The sequence below is a fragment of the Zalophus californianus genome, chromosome 5 (genome assembly GCF_009762305.2).
Source record: "Zalophus californianus isolate mZalCal1 chromosome 5, mZalCal1.pri.v2, whole genome shotgun sequence".
In the NCBI taxonomy this organism is placed as follows: Eukaryota; Metazoa; Chordata; class Mammalia; order Carnivora; family Otariidae; genus Zalophus; species Zalophus californianus.
Window position 1 is genome coordinate 92,837,537 of NC_045599.1, and position 21,002 is coordinate 92,858,538.

Sequence of the window (21,002 nt, forward strand, 5' to 3'; positions counted from 1 at the left end):
CTTTGGAATCCCACATTTCTGACCCTCGTTTAGATAGTCTCAGCTTCTACGGTTTTCTGCTACGGTGTCTTTGGCTTTGGTTGGGGACCTGGAGGGTAACAGGAAGGATTTGTGTCAGTTACCTTTCCAAACTTTGGAGTGTTCTTCCTGAGCCCTCCTGTTCACTTGTTGAATCCAGGTCCTGGCATCTAGACTCTTGATCCAGGCCCAGCATCTCCTGGTCCAGCCCTTGTCCACAGCCCCACCGAGGCAGAGCCAAAATGGCCCCTAGAGGCAGGAGGCCAGACAGGGAGCCGTTGCAGAAACCCAGGCCGGTGACTGTGTTGGCCTGAACTAAATAAGGCCATCAGCTCCTCCAGACTCGGTTACCCCATCCGTAAAATGGGGGCAACAATAAGTCCTGCCCCATAAGGGAATAAGGACCAGTAGCATGGCCAGGAGTAAGGAAGTGCTCATTAAATGTGAATCGGTATTTTTGTTTTTGCTGTTTTTCATTAAGAGGGAACCACTAGAGAGACTAAGGAGGAAGGGAATCCAGTCAGATGCTGTGTTCTAGAAATACCCCTGTTAGGGTGAGCAGAGGGGCCAGAGGACCTTGTGGGAACAGCCGCTGGCATCCAAGATGAGATGGCCCAGGCCTGAGCTGAGGCTGCGTGGTGGAAGAGATAGCCAGTAAGGAGGCAGCATGACCAGCGGGGAAGGGAGGGCCCAGGATGAGAGCTGGCTGCTGGACCCCTTGCTCTGGCCTCTCTCCTAAACCTTTCCGGCCCCCCCTGGCTCCCACCTCCTTCTCCACTGAGCTCCCTCCCGTCTTGGAGGTCCCAAGTCCATTTGACCTTGTTTTAGAAGGTCCCAGACTTTTGGGGTCTTCTGATCTCTGCCTGGTAGGATCAAGAATAGCCAGGCTTCTACATACATTTCATTATCTTTGCACCCACTGACTCTAGGTTGGGGGAGAAGTAACAACAACCGTTCTTTATTGAGTAGCTGCTGTGTACCCGGTGCTGTACTTAGAGCTTTGCGTGCATAGAATCACCTGATCCTTACCATCACCCCATGAGGAAGGCACCACTAGTACCCCCATTTTAATAGATGGAGAAGTAGGCTGAGATAGGTCTTGGGCTGAGGAAGGACTTGCCCAGGGCCATGCAGCTAGGAAATAACAGGGCCAAGGTTTGAACCCAGGCAGTGGGAGGGGCTGGCTGGGGTCAGACTCTGCCCCAAATGTACTGTGCAACCAGGTTTGGGCACCTGTCAGGGATAACACGTGTGGTTGGGGCTGAACACGGGTTTATGAGCTCATTTCCTCTATACATTAGAGAGCACCTGCCGCTCGCAGCACTGTCCTCGACTTCCCACGTGGGACCTTATTTACTTTTCAAAACAGAGTTGTTGCCCGAAGTCACCTGGCTGGTAAGTGGTAGAGGCAGGATTCTCAGCTCTGCTGTTATTGGGAGCAGGGGAAGTGAACACAGTTGCTTATGATCCACATGACTCACTTTTCACCTGGTCTTCTTGGTTAGGATTGGGCATTCTGAAGTAAAACACATCTGGTTCAAATTCTGGCATCCTCCTTAACCAGCTGCATGGCTTTGGGCCAGTGACCTAACCTGTCTAATGTCGCTATGAAATGGGGTGGATAGTAGGGTCCACTCTGTAGGGTTTCCTGAGAGCAGAGTGCTGGGGATTTAGTAAGTGGTCATTAGGTGTTGGTCCTCATTCAGAAAACTCCTACTCATCCCTCAAGATCCAGAGCAGTTGTTTTTTTTTCATCTGGAGAGTCTCTCTACGCGCCCCCTACAGAATGAACCCTCATCCCCTCTGTGCCCCCACAGTGGCTAGAGAGTGCTTCTTAGGGGGTCTGTGGCCCTGAGAGGATTCTACTAATGTCTTCTCTATTGAGACCCCCTATGTGCTAGGCACTGTGCTGGACCCTTTAGGTAAGCGCTGAGACCCCTCCGACCACACATACTGAGCTTTTCCCCACCATGTCACACAGCTGGGGTTTAGACCTTGGCTGTGTCACACGGTGGCTCTGTGACCTTGGGTAAGCCAGTTACCCTTTCCGAGTCTCCAGATCTCACGACATAACATAAATGAAGTACTTGGCATAGTCCCTAATCAGCCCAATAAGTGTGGCCCATTTTGATCATTTTTCATTACCTGGGCAGCTTTATCCCTACTGTCTGTATGCCTCGCACATAGTGGGTGCTCATGTTGGCTGCCCACTTCTCTCTAGGCAGCCCTGTTCACACAGGAGAGGCCCCAACGTGAAATCTCTCAGCTGTTTCCTGCATGGCCCAGGGCTCCTCTGAGGCCTGGCAGCCGTGGAGATCCCACAAGCCCTAAGTGCCTGCCCTGGAGGCTTTCCTAGAAAGCCAGCCTTCAGGTTGGTTTCAGCAAGCCGGGACTCCAGCTGCCAGCACCTCTGCTTGCCATTGGAAAGTTCCCCATGCTGCTTCAGGCCAGATGTGTGCGAGGACGTGTGTTGGCAGCCAAGGCCCAGGCTGGAGCTGCGCACCCGGACCAGCGAGTGTTTCCACCAATTCTGTGTCTCAGTCTAGAAGAATTGAGGTAGCCCGGCCAGCTTGGAAGTGGTTCCTGCTGCCCACCATCTGGATGAGACTCTGGCAGTGACGGAAAGACAGGCTCCAAGGGTGGGCAGCTCTGTGTGTGGGCACACGAGGAGGGGACAGTTGATTGGGTTTCACAGCATGACATTCCTGACTTTTCCTTTCAACATAGCTTACCTCGAAAGATTTGAGTTGGCCCAGGAGAGACAGACTGTCTGAGCCTCCAGTGCCTCATCTCTGCAATGGGGTTATCAGTGATAGTGCTGGAAGCTGCCTACAGTCAGGCAGTGTGCCAAGCACCTGTTGTGCATTAGTTCCTATAATCCTTAGCCAACCTTAAAAAGTAGATGCTGTTCTCTCCATTTTACAGATGAGAAAGTGGAGGCTCGGAGCCATGCATTGTTGACTCACAAAGTCACGCAGCAGCTTCAAGCTATAGGGCCAAGATTCATACCCCGGTACTCTAAAGCCAGTGCCTGTCTGTTTTTTAATAACATTAAGGAGTGATTGGTGTGTGTATATTTATTATTTTTAAATTTTAGTTGTGTGCAGTAAAATTCCCTTTTTTGATATAGCATTCTGAGTTTTTATGCGTGTGTGGGTTCTTGTGACCACCACCACAGACGGGTTACAGAACAGTTTCCTCATTCTCCCCCTCCCCCTCCAGAGAATTCCCTCAGGCTGGCCTAACTCTTGAATGCAGTGGGATGATGCCTCCACTTGTAGTTGAACTTGCTCCTGTGATGTTCTCTTTCTCTCTGTCGCCTGTTGTGAGAAGCCTAGGGGTGAGATGTGGACTTCTCTTCCAGGGTCGGGCCCCATGCCTGCATTCTCCTCTGTCACAAAGCTGGTTCTGTTTCTAGTACCCTTGGCAGTTAAGCTGTCCATTCAGCCATTTCAAGAGCATTGTTACTCTCCAGACACAAGAGAGCCTTGAGTGAGGTCACCTTGATTTATGACTGTATGGCCCTGTCTTGGCTTTTTGTCTCTTTGCCTGCCTGCCTGTCTGTCTGTCCGTCTGCCTTTTTGTCTTTCACCAGACAATTCCCAAGAGCCTAATGTCACCAGGCACTGGCAGAAGCATGGTGCCCCAGACAGATGTGGGAGAGGGGGTGACGGAACAGCACACTCAGAGACATGTGTACTGAGAGAGGGCAGCCCCCGTCATTGTGGGAACCCATAGAATGGGAAGAGCCAGATCCGAGGTCTCCAAAGGCTTCCTAAGTTGGCATCTGAGAAGTAAAGAGGTGCTAGCCAAGCAAAGGGAGAGATATTCCTGCCGGAGGCCATGGCACGTGCAGGGCCAGGAGGCAAGGGAGAGCCTGGCTGGGTCAGAGCGGGAGGAGGTCCCCTAAGCCCCACAGCATGCTGTTGTTGCCTTCCCTGACAAGGCGGAAAGCTCCAGAAGGGCAGGGGCTTCTGTCTCCATGGCTAGAGCCCCAGCCCTTGGAAGGGAGCATGGTACACAGTAGGCACTCTGTCTTATTTGCTGAATGCGTGAGTGGGTGAATGAACTGAATGAAGTGTTTGAAGCAGAGGAGAGAGACACAATTAGATTTTCATCCCAGCCTGGCACCCCTCTGCCCACGGGGAGTCAGAGACCCTCGGCCCCACCTGCGCAGTCACCGCGTACACTATGGACAAGGAGCGGCGGGAACACAGTCCTAAACCGGAGCATCTTACCTGCAACCTGCGCTTCCAGCACTTGTATTTGGGCCCCTTTCCAAGCATTCACTTAATTGAAAAGATGGAGGGGAAAAAAAAGAAAAATTGGCAGCCGGCCACCCCCAGTGTGTCACTTAGCTGTGAAGCCTGAGCGTGGTGCTTCCTGACGCTGATGGGAGGACGGGAAAGGTCTGGCCTGGGCCCAGGGCACCTGAGGCCTGGCCTTGGGAAGCTAGGAGGACAGGGGACCTCAGAGGCTGAAGGGGCTGGGATTCAATCCCTGATGTCACCTGCTCTTCCCAGCTGTGTGACCTCAAGCAGGCCACGTCACCACTCCACTCCACTCGGGCCTGGGTTTCCTCCTCTGCCCTGAGGGCAGCCCCACCCTCCTGGCGGGCAGCCGCTGAGGATTGCACACTGTGTTCATAAAGCGCTCAGCACAGGGCCAGAACACAGCAGCACCATCCCCAACATGGTCAGTGCTCTTGTCTTGGGCCCCCACTCACCCTGGTCCCGCCCCACCGGGACACCCTGCCATCAACTCCTGGGTCTCCGGGGCATCGTGACACTTGGCAGCATTTCTCCAGGAATAAACTTAATGTACTTTCTCTGAAAAGATAAATACACAATCTTCAGCCCGTTCCGGTGGTGATTCTGCTCTGGGGGTGTTGGGCAATCAGACAAACTGCAGGGTGTTGCAATTGCAAAAGGAGGTTGGGAGTGCTGACCTACATAGGCCAGATGTTGGGTAGACAGCTGGGGAGAGCCGACAGATCGGAACCAGAGGGAACTCGTGGTCTCCATGGGGAGCAGCAGAATCATGTTTCCCATTAGTTAAGCCCTTGGAGCGCATCCAACTGCCTCTGCTCCCTCCCTCTCTCCTCCACCCTTCTTTCTTTCTCTCCCTCCCTGCCTCCCACCCCCTCACACCGGGCTCCTCCACCTCAGGCCAGGGCGGCATATTGCCAGAGAGGTGGATCTGGAGCCCAGCCGGTCATTACCAGGCTGTCCCAGGGTCTGCCAACCCAGAAAACCCAGTTAGTGTGGGAGCTTAAGGGGGGAGGCGGTTGCACCCATCTTTTAAAGTCAGTTTCTTAAACCAGGGTCTGCTGTCTCCTGGGTGCCCTTAGACATATTCCCGGGAGCCTTCTCTACAGGAAGTGGGTTCCTCTGGCTCTTGAAACTTAACACCACTGCCTGATTTCAGGGCAGCACGTGCTTTTGTATTTAAGGTTGCGGCACAGGACCGCTTCTGTTATCCCGGGCCAAGGCCTCCCTGCAGAAATTATGTGGCCCGTGAGCAGAAGCCCGGGCCCCTCAGCGTGCTGCGTAAGAGACAGGTTTTCCTCCCTCCGTCTAAAAGGGGCTCTGCTGCTCCTCAGATCTGAGAAATAGCATTTTGGAACAGAGCTCCTGCATCCTCAGCACCTCCCAGGAGGACCCCTGGGTCTGGTTCCAACCTTCCAGTCCGCTCTCTGCATGGCCTGGACAAGTCCCTTCCCCTCTCTGACCTCGTAACCCCAACTATAAAATAAGGGATGGTCTGGAGCAGGGTTTTCAAATATTTGCAAGTCTTAGAGCCCCCTGCCGTCAGCCTGAAGCAGGCAAAGGAGGGCTGTGGACAGTGGAAGAGTCCAGGCCCTGTTGGAACCTGCACCATGGTTGCCTGGTAGCAGCATGGACCCCCAGGGTCTGGCAGCTGGGCCGGCTGGCTGCTGGGTTACACCCTGCTCCATATATAGAAGAGCCTAAAGTGGTGCTGCCTAATGGAAACCAGGGTGGAGAGCCCAGAGACCCAGCCACCTCACCAGGATGAGGGACTTCTTACAGGCCAATCTAACCACTGGCTTCATCAATTCTAAAGTGCTCTGGACAAGTCATTGGGTAGGAGGCCAGAGGGGCCAGAGGATCTTGCATAGAAATTTGGACACTGCCGTGGAAGTGGAAAGAGTCCATGGCTGAGAGTGTAACTCTTGGCAGGTTGCTGCACCTCTTGGCCCATCCGTATCCCCATTTGTAAATGGAGGGGTTGATCCAGATTAGGGATGCTGAGGATTCAGCCGCACACATCCTACAATCCCTGCGCCCATGGCAGAGATTGCTAATGGATCACAGATCTCTGTCTTGATAATGCGCCTTTCTCACAGCCTCTGCAGGAAAACAGCTTCAGCCCCCTCTGCCCCACTGGTGCCCTCTCTTTAGATATTTTCTTCCATCTCCCAGGTCATTCCAGACAGCCCACCAGCATTGTGGAGCCACGAGAGGACCTCCCACTTGAGAAGTGCTGTAGGTTCATTGGCTGGCAAACAACAGAAGTCCAGATAGAGTGAGAATGGCAAGGGAGTCCCTGCAACAGTACTGCCCTCATTCTCCGTCCGCCTCTGGGCACCGTCACAGTGTCCAACATGTCCACAAACCCCTGTGCTCCATATTCTTAATTCAGTGTTCTTCTTCAGATTGACTCCATTTTTTAACTTAAATTATTTTTAAAGGTACTGCTTTCGCTGTCTCCCATAAATGGAAAACCAGTAGCACTTGCTAGAAACAGAAGGAAACTAAATAGAAAGGAAAAGGAAAATCAATGTGCTCAAGTTCTTCCCGGCTAGTGTTGCCTGCCCTGGGGTCTTCTGTCTCCTCTTTAAGAAGAGAGACCAGCCAAGTGGAGAGAGTGTTCAAAAACCATTATTGCCAAACTTCCAAAGGGAAGGGAATGGCAGAGACTAACTTTGTCTCTCTGGGATTCCCTGCAGTTTAGTGCTTAGATCGTGTGTCAGCTCACACCAGCTCGTGTACTCCGAGTTCCTGCGTACCTTGAGACGCAGTAATCTTAGGAAAGATTATCACTTTGAAAAGCCCTTGGACAAGAACCTTCCCCACCTGCACCCGCAATTGTTGCCCCAAAAGTAAAAGCTCTGGCCATTGCAACCCAGACCAAAACGTAATCACTTTGTCTTGAGTGCAGCGGCCCCACCCCTTCTAAATAGTCTCAGCTGGGACTCTCAGATGGGTTCTTTGCCAACCCTCGAAAACCCCACTAAATAGATTTGCAAAGTGAAGTGATATTGGAGGATGTTCTCCCGTGCCTCAGAGATTTTATTCACAGGGCAGAAACGCCTTCTCATGTTTTCGAGTTCATATGATGAGAACGTATGAGATCAGAGCACCTGTGAGGCGGGGAGGCAGCTGTCTCATATCCTCATTTCCTGCTGCGAGGGGATGGCATAGGGCTTACGGATGGAGCGCCGGGGCCCTCCCAGGAGCGGCAGCCTGGGCAGAGATCTGGCCAGTGCGTCTGCAGGAATAGGGATGTCAGTTTACTGGGGCTGCTGGGGCCTACGGAGGCGCTTGGCCTGTTTGAGGCCCACCACTTAGTTTTGCTCAGACCCAGCTCCTGGCCTGTCTCGAGGGCCTCTAAGCTTTGTTCTGATTTAAATCTTTATTCATGGACAAACTGACCCGTTAGCTGTTGTCACTTGGAAATGAGACCTAAATTTCTGCATGCTTAATGGGGGCCCCCGAGGCACAGGGAGCCTCCACCCTCATGGGCCGCAGGTACCAGGGGAGGTGAGGACAGAGGGCTTAGGAAGCACACGTCAAACACCCTCCCTCAAGCGCCGGCCACAGCTAATGGATCACAGATCTCTGTCTCAGCTGAGATTCTAGTCAACATGGATTCCATTTCTGGAGCTTTAAAAAAAAAAAAAATCTCATTCGATCTTACAGTGCCCATAAGGTTGAAAAGACAAGCATTTTTATCCCCATTTTTCAGAGAACAAAGGCTCAAAGAGGCAGAGGACTTACCCTAACTCACAGAGCTAAGGCCTCATCTGCCAACTCTCAGCTTCCTCCCACTCCACACCCCCACCTGGGCCATCCGCTCTACCTAGACCCAGAGAAGATGCTGTCCTGGGGCACAAGACAAGAAAGCGGGCCACAGACCCTTCCTTTTGTCCTTCTGGGATAATGGCATCTTTTTTTCTGATTATAAAAGAAAATCTGAAAAACAAAGCTTCAAAAACAATTTAAAAAATCCTACATATTCCTGCCAACCCAAAGCACACCCTATATATGATATATATTCTGTATATCTCACTGGTTTATATATGCAACACACATACATTTATATACTGTACAGTGAATCTGCCATATTTGTAAATTCCGTATTCGGGGATTCGCCTGCTTGCTAAAATTTATTTGTGATCCAACTTCAATACTCGTAGCACTTACGTGGTCCCTCGTAGACACGGGCGTGTGCAGAGCAGCAAAATGTGTGTCACCGGCTGTGCGCCCAGCTAAGGCTAAGCAAGGTGACACTCTGCCTTCTGCTTTCAGCTCTGATCCTTAAAACAAGTGTCTTTTTCATGATCCCTTCAGTGCCACTTTTCTCTTTTTCTTTTTTTTGTTACATTTTTGTATTTCCTGTTGGTTATTTCACTGTTTGAAATGACCCCACACATCATGCTGAAGTGCTGTCTGGCGTTCCTAAGCTTGGGAAGGCTGTGATGTGTCTCCACGGGGAAAACATGTAGGTTAGATAACCTTCGTTTTAGGTGTGAGGTACAGTGTCGCTGGCCCGGAGTTCAATGTTAATGCATTTACAGTACACATCGAATGAGGTGTCTTTAAACAGAAACAACCAAGCTATATATGGGTCCGTTCATGAAAATGTGACCAGAGGCTTGCAGGACCCTAACCTTGTATTTCCCCCAGGAGCAGTGGTTCAGTATTTGCTAAATCAGTGTTCACAAAGACTTTATAGAGCATAACTACCAGAAATGATGTATGTACATGCACACGCATACACTTATATACAGTATATATAACTTTTTTGAGATTGAGATTCATTTTTTTTAGCCTACTCTTTTTACCTAATATAGTGCCTGAACTTTCTTCTCTATGTCATAGAATTCTTTTAGTTGCATAAAAACCCTCTTCATGCCAAAAGGGGAGTTGACTAGAAGGCCCAGGTCCCTGTCGTGTGTCGTAGAAGCAAGAACCGGAGCACGGGCAGGAGCCAGGCCAGGCTCTTGCCGCTTCTCTCCTGTGCCTCCCCTTCATTTGTCCCTTTCTGCATACCAGATGTCTGTCACCAAGTGTGGAGGTGGCTCTGGCTGGTGCTGACATCTGGTCTGATTCCGGATTCCTGAGAGAAGCTGATTGGTCCGCCCTGCACAGTCAGTTGTGGCTGTGAGATGGGCAGGACAGGTGGCACTTCTCAAGTGGGGGGTCCAAAAAGGACTCTCAGCATCTGCCAGAGGGCTTTTTTTTTTTTCCCCCCTTTTCTGTCTTCTGAAAGCAGTCTAAGTCGAGGAAAAGTAGCTTCTGGAGGCCTCAGGACAGGGTAGTCATCAGAAGACGGGTCGCTGTGGCCCAGGCCACACCTCACAACATCCGTGAGTAGATTGGTTCTTTGTCCTTTGTGGGGCACTTCCTGGCAAGGTCACACTGACCTAGGACTCAAACAGTCATCAACCCTTGGAAGAGGAGGAAAGGCCAGGGTAGGTGAAGCCCTGGCACCAAGCAGGCTCACAGCTACCTGGGGACGCTGCATTTGGGCTGGACACAGAGTTCCCCTCCGCTGAGGCTGAGGTCCGGGGATGGGGATGGGGGTGGGAGGTGGCAGGGCCTTCCCCACACTCATGTGGAGGGGACAGGGCCCTGACTCCGGACAGCTAGGAAATGCTTGCCCCAGGCTCAGGTGAGCTGGGCCTGTGTTCTAGGCCTCTGACTCCCTTGGGGCCTGGAGAAGACCAGGAAAGAGGCAGGGCCCTGGGAATGGGCAACTGGGGGCAGGTGAGTGGGCTGTGGGAGGAGCTTCTATAGAGGCAGTGAGCAGAGACCAGGTCTCCCTCAGCTTTATGCCCCTGTGTTTGGCTCGTAGTGATGATGATCATGATCGCTTTTACCCCATGCAGGCCCTGTGTGAGGCACTCTGCATGCACATCCTCACCTAATCGTCACCCCAATTCTGAGGTTGATACTGTTATGATCCCTGTTTTTCACAGGGAGGAAGCTGAGTCACAGAGTTTAAACCACTTTTCCAAGACCACACAACTAGTCAAGATGAAAGCAGAGGTGAATCTAGGCCATCTTAACCCCAAACTCCACAGCTTCCTGGTGGGCTCTCAAAAACAGAAGAACAAGCTTGCATCTGCCTACAGACCCACAGTCCAGCTGTAGTGCAGCAGCTGCTGGGGTGGAGTCATGATTCCCTGCTACAGCAAGGCTGTCGGGGTTAGAGGGAGCCGGCATCAGTCCTCATTCTGAACATCAAAACTTGTGACCTCAGGTGGGTCACTGCACTTCTGTGCCAACATTCCTGGCTAGGAGAATGTGAGATGTGTTAGCCTCGCCTGCAGGCTCCTGGAAATTTGGGAGACACCACAGCCCAGCCATCTGCCCACCTCTGCCCCAAGCACCCTGGTCGCAGTAGACCCCACCCCACAGCCCTTCCGTCCACCCATTCCTCTCTGTACTGACTTAGAGGAAGTGAGGAAACCCAGTACTCCTGGCCCTGATGACACAGCCTGAGGGGAAGCCAGGCCTGGGGAGTCTGGGCTTTGTAAATCACGCAGGTCTGGCTGCTGAGGTTGAGTAAGAAGGGATTTCCATGGTGGCCAATTCCGATTCAAGGCCTCCTGTGAGGGAGCAGGAGGAAACCCTCCGGGGCCTTCAGAGACCAGTTTCCTCATTCCCAGAGGGAAGGAGCCCCGGCTGCTCCCTGAGACTCTCAGCAGACGTGCCAGTGGGAGGGGTTGCAAAGCAGGGCACGGAGCAGAGTGGAGAGGCAAGTCTGTGGGACCCTCTGAGAGACACGGCTGAGCTAGCCACCCTTCCCACAGACCTCAGGCCTGCCTCGGATAGACATTGCCATCTGTGAGAGCTTGACCTCCTGGCATCTCAGTTTCTTTCCAGTTTTTTCACGAAGCATAGATTTTCCGTCGTGCTCTGCACTGGACATACAGCACTCAGTGAACAGGATGGGCACTGTCCCTCCTCTCATGAAACTTAGAACATAGTGGGAAAGCAGACAGCAATTGCAGTCAAGTATAATTGACTTGGTGATGAGGAAGTGGGTGCCAAGGAGATCTGCAGCAGGAGACCAACCTAACATTGGTAGGAAGGGAGCAGTCAGAGAGGACTTTCTGGAAGAAGTAGCATTTGAACTATGCCCTGTTGGTAGTCTTCTAGAATATCCCACATTCTGAATTTGTCTGATTGTTTCCTTGTGGTGTCATTTAGCTTGTTCCTCTTTCTCCTTTACTTTCTGTAAATTGGAACTTAGGTCAAGAGGCTTTGAGATTCAGGTTACATATTTTGGCAACAATACTCAACAGAAGATTTTGTATATTTCTTATTGCATCACCTCGGCGTGTCTGCTTGTCTCTCTATTGGTGATGCTAGGTTTGATTGCCCCATCACAGTCTAACCACCAGATCTGCATTGAAAAGTTGCATTTTCCCCTTTGCTGGGAAAGTAATCTGTGGGGTGGTACTCTCACACTGTGTGGCAACCCTTATCGATGACCTTTCACCTGGTAGGTCCGCATCCATCAGACTGGTGGTGCCATCTTGCTTTCCCATCAATGGATGAGAGTTCTGGTGACCCCACATTTTTGTCAGCATTTGTTTTTGTTGGTTTGTCAGTATTTTTTCTTCTAACCATTCTAATAGATACATGGTGATAATCTCATGGTTTCAGTTGGTCTTTCTCTAATGGCTAATGATGTCAAACATCTTCTTGTGTACTTATTTGCCATCCGTATATCCTCTTTGATGAAGGATCTTTTCAGATCTCTTGTCCATCTTGTGATCATGTTGGTTGTTTCCTTACTGTTGAGTTTTGAGAGTTTTTTTATAAAAAAATACATTCTGGACACAAACTTCTCTCAGATGTGCAGCACACGGTTTGAGGGCTATTCTGTGGAGAAAGTTCCAGTGTCGTTTCCAGGGGAACATGACATGGACTACATAAACCCCTGCAGGAAATCTACTTTTGTTAACAGTTATTTTCTTTAAGTGTGATAAAAATATATATAACATAAATGTTACCATTGCAACCATTTTTAAGTGTATAGCTCAGTGGCATTAAGTACATTCACACTGGGGCGCCTGGGTGGCTCAGTTGGTTAAGCATCTGCCTTCAGCTCAGGTCATGATCTCAGGGTCCTGGGATCGGGTCCCGCATCGGGCTCCTTCCTCAGTGGGGAGCCTGCTTCTCCCTCTGCCTGCTGCTCCCCCTGCTTGTGTGCGCTCTCTCTCTCACTCTCTCTCTCTGACAAATAAATATAATCTTTAAAGAAAAAAACAGTACATTCACACTGTTGGGCAGTCACCACCATCCATCTCCAGAACTTGCATTATCTTTTCAAACTGAAACTCCATGGCCATTAAACACTTAACTCCCCATCCCCCTCACCATCCCCTGGTAACCACCACTCGACTTTCTGTTTCTATGAGTTTGACTATTTTAGGTACCTCATATAAGTGGAATCATGCAGTATTTGTTCTTTGTGACTGGCTTATTTCACTGAGCATCATGTCCTCAGGATTCATCCACATTATAGCATGAGTCAGAATGCCCTTCCTTTTTAAGGCTGAGTAATATGTATGTAATATTGTATGTGTACAATACATTTGTTCATCATTTGGCTATTGTGAATAATGCTGCCATGAAAAAATCTGCTTTTAATTCCTTAAAAGGACACTGCGTGTTAAATGGGTTTGGGATAGAATCTAAAAGCCAAGGTCAGGGAACACCTGGGTGGCTCAGTCAGTTAAGCGTCTGACTTCGGCTCAGGTCATGATCCCAGGGTCCTGGGATCAAGTTCCGCATCGGGCTCCCTGCTCAGCAGGGAATCTGCTTCTCCCTCTGCCTGTTGCTCACCCTGCTTGTGTGCTCTCTCTTTCTCTCTTTCTCTCCCTCTCTCTCTCTCTCTCTCTCTCTCTGGTAAATAAATAAATAAATAAATAAATAAATAAAATCTCTTTAAAAATTATAAAAAAATAAAAGTCAAGTAGACTGCTTTGGTGGCAAGTAACAGACACTAAATCAGGCTTAAACAAGAAAGGGAAGGTTTTGGCTTGTGGCCGTGAAATGTCCAGGATGCTGGATCTGGGGGTTCAAATGATATCACAGGACTCAGGCCCTTTCTCTCCCTCTTGGCTGCTTGCTTCTGTGTGACAGATGCTTTCCACATAGTTCTCTTCCCAATTAGCCATCACGATGGGGAGAGGGGACTCTTCCCTGACCATACCATCAAAAGTCCCAGAATTGAGTCTCGTTGGCCTGGCTTGGGTCACGTGCCTGTCCCTGAACCACTGTTGTGGCCAGGGACAGGCAGCAGTCTGGTTGGCCAGGCCTGGGACGCACGCCCCCTCCCTATCACAAAGACTAGGAAAGGGAGAGGGGTGACGTTCCAAAGGAAATTAGGCGCTGTTACCAAGACGAGAGGGAATACCAGATAAGCAGGCATACTGATCAACTGCTATGCGGGAAAAACTAGCTTTGCACGCCTCCTGTGTGCTAGGCATTGGGCAAGACCCCACATATATTAGTGATTGCTGTGAATTCTCAAGGGAAATTACTCACCCTGTTTAAGAGAGAAGGACACTGTGGCCAAAGAGGTTGGTGCCTGTGAGTCTCCCCCAGTAGCAGGGCTGGCGTCAGAACCCAGTGGGTGTGCCCTTTCACCCACCCCTAAACCCTGGGCAAGGCCAAAGCCCTGCATTGGACAATTCTCATTAAAAAGTTAGATCTGTGCCTAAAAATGCAGGCATCAAATTGTCTTCAGAGGTTGATTCCAATAAACCAATTAGGACTGCTGCAGAGTCCTTGTACCATATGTACAGAACTTTAAAAAACTGTAAACAAGAGATCGAGAATGAATTGTGTAAGCAGAATTTTTTTTTTCCATTTATGGGAATGCTTTTTTTTGGTTTTAGGAAAACAATGACTTTGATGATCAGTCTTTTTTTTTCTTTGTTTTTTAATCCACATTAGCATTGTTCTTAACAAATAGTCATCCAAACTTCGCTTAAGCATCCCCCGGTGACAGGACTGTTGGTATGGTCTTCTCTGGGCCTCAATTTACCCATCTGGAAGTTGGGGCCATTGGATTGGCTGAGTCCCTTTCAGTGATGGAAAGGCCTCCTTAGTGGTGTCCCTGCTCCTCGTCATACCATTTTTCGCACAGTGGCCAGAAGGATATATAGGAAACGTTTTTAAACATACATTAAATCGTGTCACACAACCCCACCCCTTGAAACTCTTTAATAGAACAAAATCCCATCTCCTCCCTGTGGCCTGCAAGCCCTTCGTAATGCCACCGCTGCCTGCCTCCCCACCCCTGCCTCCCTCCTCCCCCGGCTCTGCTTGCCATGATGGTCTTCCTCCACCTCAGACATGTCTGGCCTTTCCTGGCCTCCGTATCCTTACTCGTCTTCTCTCTGCCCGGAATACTCTGTTCTCAGCTCTTCTCCTGGCCAGCATCTTGTCCTTCAGGTCTCCGTTCAATGCTTGCTTCCTCAGATAGGCCTTCCCTTCCAAGGACACCCAGCTGCCCCACCTTCCCCTCTCGTGCACTCACAGCAGGCTCTGGGGGCCTTCCTAAGCATTGAATGCAACTTACAATTACGTACCTACTTGCTTATCTGCTGGTCTGTTGTCCATCTTCCCACTCTCCAAGAGCAAGGTCTAGGTGTCTCTTGTTCCTCATTGTGTCCCAGCATCCAGCAGAGTACCTGGCACACAAGAGGTACTTACTAAATGTTGTACAGTGAATGAATGAATGACAAATGGGAGCCATTCAAAATCTCTGTGCTGGTGTCTTGATGAGGCAGAATTGAAGTTTTTTTAAATAAAACTGACAACTACTCAGGTGGCTTCAGAGACAGAGTTCTTTTTTGTCAGAAAATCACCTTTCCAAGGGGATTCCTAAAGGATGCCTTGACCTGTTCTTTGGCTCCGTGAAGGCCCCAGCACCAGGGAGTACAAACAAGGGAGGGGCTTGGGCCGGGATGCCCAAATCCCTGACGTTGAATTAGCCTGTTTTTTATGAACAGGGGTGGGGCAGGCTTTGGAGAATCAGAGTGCAGGGTACTAAAAGTTCTTGACCTTTTCCTTTCTGCCAGGCAAAGAGCTTGGAGCTTGGCCTCTAATAATCATCACAACTCTGTGTGAGATGGACTTGCTGACCCCGCTTTACAGTTAAGGAAGCTGTGGCTCTGAGGGTTAGGAAATTGTGTGAGTCTAGAGCTTCTTGACTCTAGAGCTCACGTTTCTTCCTCTCTGTCATGCTTCTTTGAAATGAAATGCGTGTTGGATTTGGAGAGGTCATGCCTGGTGGACTTAGCTTGGCACTCAAGGGCACTTCCCATCTTGTCCTGATTTATCTTTCCATTATTCATCTCTTCTCACCTGGAGACCCTTCTCCTGCAAGTCCCTGGCATTCACACTGGTCTCTGGCCCCAGCCCCCACATAGTTGCTCCACCTTGTCGCATTTTGAATGAAAGTTTCCTAGTAACATTTCCAGGTCCTTCAAAGTGCACCATGATGTCTCCAGGCTTCAGAGAGCTCTCTCCTACCTCCCATCCTGCATCAGTCAGGACTAGATTACATGTGTCAGAAACCCAACTTAAACTGGCTTCAAAAATAACTTGAGAAGGCAGGTTTGGCCCAAGATGTATTGGCTCAGGAAACTTGACAGAACAGGAGTAGATTGAGCTTCAAGCAGAGCTGGATCTCAGGGTCAGACTGTGGTGTAGGAATCTACTGATGCTGGCTTCATACTCAGGCAGGCTCCTTCCAAGCGGTGAGAAGATGGCCCCCAGCAGCTCCAGGTCCCCATCCTAATAGCCCACCAACTTCAAAGAAAAGAGAGCTTGACTTTCTCAAAGTTTGGAGCAAAAGCCCCAGAGCTGATTCTTTTTAAGAATGACTGGAAAAATAGCCAGCCCCGGGGCTCTGTGGATTGAGTGGAAAGCAAGAAATCCCTACAGTGCTGAAAAGAACACCATCTCCTGAGATGAGCTGGGTGCTAATGCTTTCTCATTCTTGATTTCATTTAATCCTTTGTATAGCTCTCAGAGGTGGGGGTTATACCCATATTATTGTGGAGGAAGCTGAGGCCCAGAGAGAGCAGGTGACTTGTCCAAGCCATACTGCTGGTCGGCGGCAGAGCTGAGATTCAAACCCAGGTCTTTCTGACTCAACTCTGTGCTTTGCTCCAGAGCCCTGGAGATGGCAGGGCTCCCCTGGTGTTAATGCCTGTCTCCTCTGTCCCTCTCGTAGGTCTATATCATCCGGGTTACATGGTCCAGCGGCTCCACGGAGGCCATTTACCGGCGCTACAGCAAGTTCTTTGACCTCCAGGTAAGGATTTGGAGTGTCCAGTGAGCTGCGGTGTAGGAAGAAGTTTAATCGGACTAACTTTCCATGTTGACGTCAGAGCCTAGACCCTCACCCGTGGCGGACACATAGTGTTCCTTTTTATTTCCTAGATTTAAAAACGATGTCCATGTGCTCACTTCAGCAGCACAGGTACTGAAATCAGAATGATACAGAAATTAACACGGTCCCTGTGCAAGAACGACACACAAATCTGTGGAGCACTCGTCTGACTATCCCAGGAGGAAAAAAACCTTCTCGGCTTCAGGCATAGCTTGATCCAGGGTTTTCACAATACCACCTCACCCAGCTCCTTCCTCTCATCCTGCATTCCTACTTTCATGGTGTTGGCTTTATCCTCAGATCCCACAGGGTTACAAAATGCCCTGGGCTCATACTCAGCAGGAAAGAGTGAAAGGTCACTTCCCAGAAGTCCCAGTGAACACAGTGTCCTCTGCATACCATCCCGTGTCTTGACCTCACATGTTCTCTCGGAGGCTTGGGTGATATTAACCACAGGCAGCCTTGGTCGTATGGACCTAATCCATTCCTAAAAATGTTGAATAAAGAGTTTTCAGAATCTGTATTTCATTATTTTAGAGGGGGAGGAGAGATAATAATGTGCTCCTAACCAGTTTCCCCAATATCACTAAAACAATCTCAAACGCCTACATAACAAACTGCCAAGAGTCATTGCGTAATGTAAACCAACTGAGACACCAGTTACCTAATTATTAAAATGCACTGAACTTATTAGTGGCATTTTGTGTTCATAAAATGCAACCAAATCAAACAGTACCATATGTAAATTATATTTCCTTCTGGTCTACAGCAAACATGTAAATACATAAAGAGACTATATGTTAAAGATGCTAAGGTACTATCTAAAACAGACTTGGCAGGAGCAGCATGGGGGCAAGGAAGGGGCTGAACCCTGGGGGAAAGGCAGAGAAGATGATGCCCAACACCTTTAAATGCCATGAGCAGGAGGAATAGTCCTGTCTGAGAATGACCGAGATCCATACCCTCTTACGCAGATGCAGGGGTGATCTATGCGGATCTATTACAGCACGTCTTCAGTTCAGACACTGAATGTTGGGTAAACACTTTTGCAAGTTGCTCGACAGACTTTTCCTGCACAGCGGGTCTGTGTAGGGAGGACTACCTGTATTTTGCTTCCAGAAGCCTCTTGCCTGCCTGGTACCTCCAAAAGGATAACAGGGGGCAGAGAACAACGAAACAATAGAACTGCTACAATCAGAATTGCTATCCTGGGGATTATGGACATCCACAGAGCCAACACCCCCTGAGCAGCTTAGGCAGGAAGAGAGGAAGAAGTAGGGTAGATTTACAGGAAGAGGCAGGTGTGCCCCCACAGATCCCAGAGCAGGAAATGCAGCTGGCCTCACAGGGCCCCAGAGCCAGCAACTGAACGGCCCTCGGAGGCCTAGCGGCTCCCCAGCTGTCTATCGCTATGGCCACAGGGTCTCCCATCGAGCCTACTCTGTTTTCCTGCTAGCCTCTTTGGACCAGCTTCCTCCCCGGACCATTGGCCCACATCCCCAGACAGCACTGCAGTCCCCCAGTTGAAATGTCCTTCCCTGTTGCCAACACTCTGGCGTTTCTAGGTGCTGGGTCCAGTCTCCAGGAGAGAGAATCTGATGGTCCCAAGGGTGCTGGGTCCACCCCTGAGACTGTCGGCTGTGGCCAGAGGGGTCTGGGCGTTTGGTACAGCATCATCTGGAGGAGGAGAGGTTGAATGAGGACGGGGTGGAGAGAAGCTCTGGAAATGTTAATAGCTGTTGTTCTGCAGCCAGTGAGGCAGCATACCCAGGGCTTTAGACCTTGACTTCTGGGATTAGACAGACGTTTCGAATCTCAGCTCTGCCTTTCAGATCTCAGCTTGGTGTCACCGCTGTGTGTTTCTGAGACTCAGTCTCCCCATCTGCATGCTAAGAGTGAAAACGCTTTCTTTGTGCATTCATTGTGACCGTTACTCAAGATGTGCCTCGCTCAGTAAGCACATTAGCTGTCATTAGCTGTCCCTCTGTTCAGATGAGACTTGCCCAAGGTGACATCATTTGGGAATGCTTGAGCCAGAGTATGATCACGAGTCTCCCTGGCCCAAAGCCTGTCCTCCCTGACTCTCCTGTTCTGACTCAACTTTCTTATTTCTTCCAGAGCTTAAAAGTGAGGTTTTCTCCCCCACTCGGCATAATTGGCAATAATTGGGGGTTTACTATAACACAAACAGCTGCCTCAGACGCCCCTCCCTGATAGTCTAAAGGCAGTGCTTCAGCCAGCTTTAAAGAGTCCCAGATGGGTGGCTGGAGTGGGAACATCACGGAATTCCAGAGGGTCCCGCTGTCCTAGAAGTGGCCTGCCCCCCCACCCCCCACATCCCAGAGGGGGGATCTGGAAGAGAGGAGGGCAGGACCCCACCAGCCAAAGTCAGCTGTTCTCCAGGACCAGGCAAGGAGGCCAGCCCACATGGGGCTGGGACCCCTCGAAGTAAGATGATCTCGTGATGCCACCCTCCCCTTCCTCTTGTCTGCCGAGTAGCCTTGGCTTTTTCCAAAAGTGACTTGGCACAAGAGAGTATGGGGAGGGCCAGGCTTTCGTGGAGGAACAGCTAGGCCAGTGCGCTGTAATGGAAAATGCAGAGGACTCAGTCAGGAGACTTGGGGCCCAGCCGCCTGTGCTGTGTGGCCTTCGGCATGCCCCTTAACCCCTGTGTTGCCTTTCTGGCCTCATCCGTAATGTGTGGTCATGACAGCAGAACCAGCTGGTATTTCTGGATCACTGACTGCTAAGCATCTAGATGATAATGACTCATGAAATCCTCGCGTTAAGCTTATTCAATTACATAGATGGAGAATCTTAGGCTCAGAGAGGTTAAGTCATTTGCACAAGGTCACACAGCTAGTGAACATCAGAACTTGGGTTTGAAACTGGGTGGGTGACTCCAGAAGCCGCACTCTTAGCCACTTTGCTTCTAGTGTCCCTCTCTCTAGTGGCTACTTCACAAGGCTTATATGGACCTAAAAATGGTGATGTGTGTCCAGAAGAGGTAGATTCAGCAGATCCGTGGTTGCCAGGAGCTGGGGGGAGGGGAAAAGGGGAAGAGGCTGTTTGTGGGTACTGGGTGTCTTTTGGGGGTGATGAAAATGTTCTGGAATTGGGTGATGGTCATGGTTGCACAGCCTTGTGAATATACTAAAAACCACTGAATTGTACACTTTAAAAGGGTGAATTTTATGGTATAGGAAGTATATCTCAATTGCCTTTTTTAAAAAGTGATGACACGGGTGAGCAGTTTCTGGGCTGTCCAGCCCTGAGCAAATGTCAGCTGTTGGGATTTATTGATGGGCACGGGTTGTTGCTAGGAACTGGCGTAAAGATTAGAGGAAGAGACGATGCCAGTTTAATAGAGTGGTTAAGATCCTGGGCTTTGATCTAAACGCTGCCACTTACTGGCTGTGAGATCTTGTTTTAGTCAGAACTTGTTTTAGTTGCAGATGACAGAAAGCCAGTCAAAATGGATTACTCAAAAAGAACATTGATTAGCTAAATGTAACTGAGACATCTAAGCATTCTTGGCTTCAGGTATGGCTGGATCCAGGGGCAAAAATGTCAATGAGGACCTGCCTTTCTCCACTTCTTAGCGTTCTCTGTGCCCAAGCAGGGTGGTATGTGGTAGTGGTGGCCACAGCTCTAAGCTGTATCCAACAGGTCAGCTCAGTGGCTTCAGGAAAAAGAACACCCCCAACAATTTAAGTAAAAGTCTCATTGGTTCATCTTGGGTCAATGGCTGGGCCAGTCAGGGCCAGCCTAGGGACGGGAGTAAAAGAAATAGCCTGTAGATGAAACAGCAAATGCTCCTCCCGGTCGGGGCAGGACATTCAGGCAGAGGAAATAGTCTGCAGGGAGGCTGCCTGGGGTAGAAAGGAGGAACATGCCTCAGGCTCCTTTGTGGGAAAAGAGACTCACAGTCACCAGCGAGAAGGCCCCCTTTATGACAGTTCACCTTCTGGTATGATTTCCTAACCCTCTTACGCTTAGAACAGCCAGACCCTGGTCGTCATACCTGCCACTTTCTAGTGGTCATCTGAGCTCGTGTCTCATTCACACAAGGGTGCAGGTGATAGAGCCCTGGTCTTGGGATGGGAAGACCTGGTGTCAGCTCTGTGTTACCAGCGATGTGGCCTTGGGCAGGCCTCTCTGAATCTCCCTTTCTGCCCTGCTGGGGCCCACGCTGGAGAGTCCATCCCAGGGTGCCAGAGGGAGTTGGCCTCCGAGCAGGGCATGGGGACAGCCAGAACACGCAGAGCGTCGAGGGCAGTGCCTAGAGGAAATGGGGTTTGAGTGATGCAGTG

At 50.1% G+C, this 21,002-nt stretch overlaps 1 protein-coding gene across 1 annotated transcript in view; it reads left to right on the plus strand.

Moving 5' to 3' along the window:
* The window catches only part of SH3PXD2B (SH3 and PX domains 2B), a 101,165-nt gene that overhangs the window by 14,273 nt on the left and 65,890 nt on the right, over positions 1 to 21,002 (plus strand). The window contains exon 2 of the mRNA XM_027606906.2: positions 16,531 to 16,611. Coding sequence (XP_027462707.1) covers positions 16,531 to 16,611 — 81 coding nt within the window. The remainder of the gene's footprint in view (positions 1 to 16,530; positions 16,612 to 21,002) is intronic.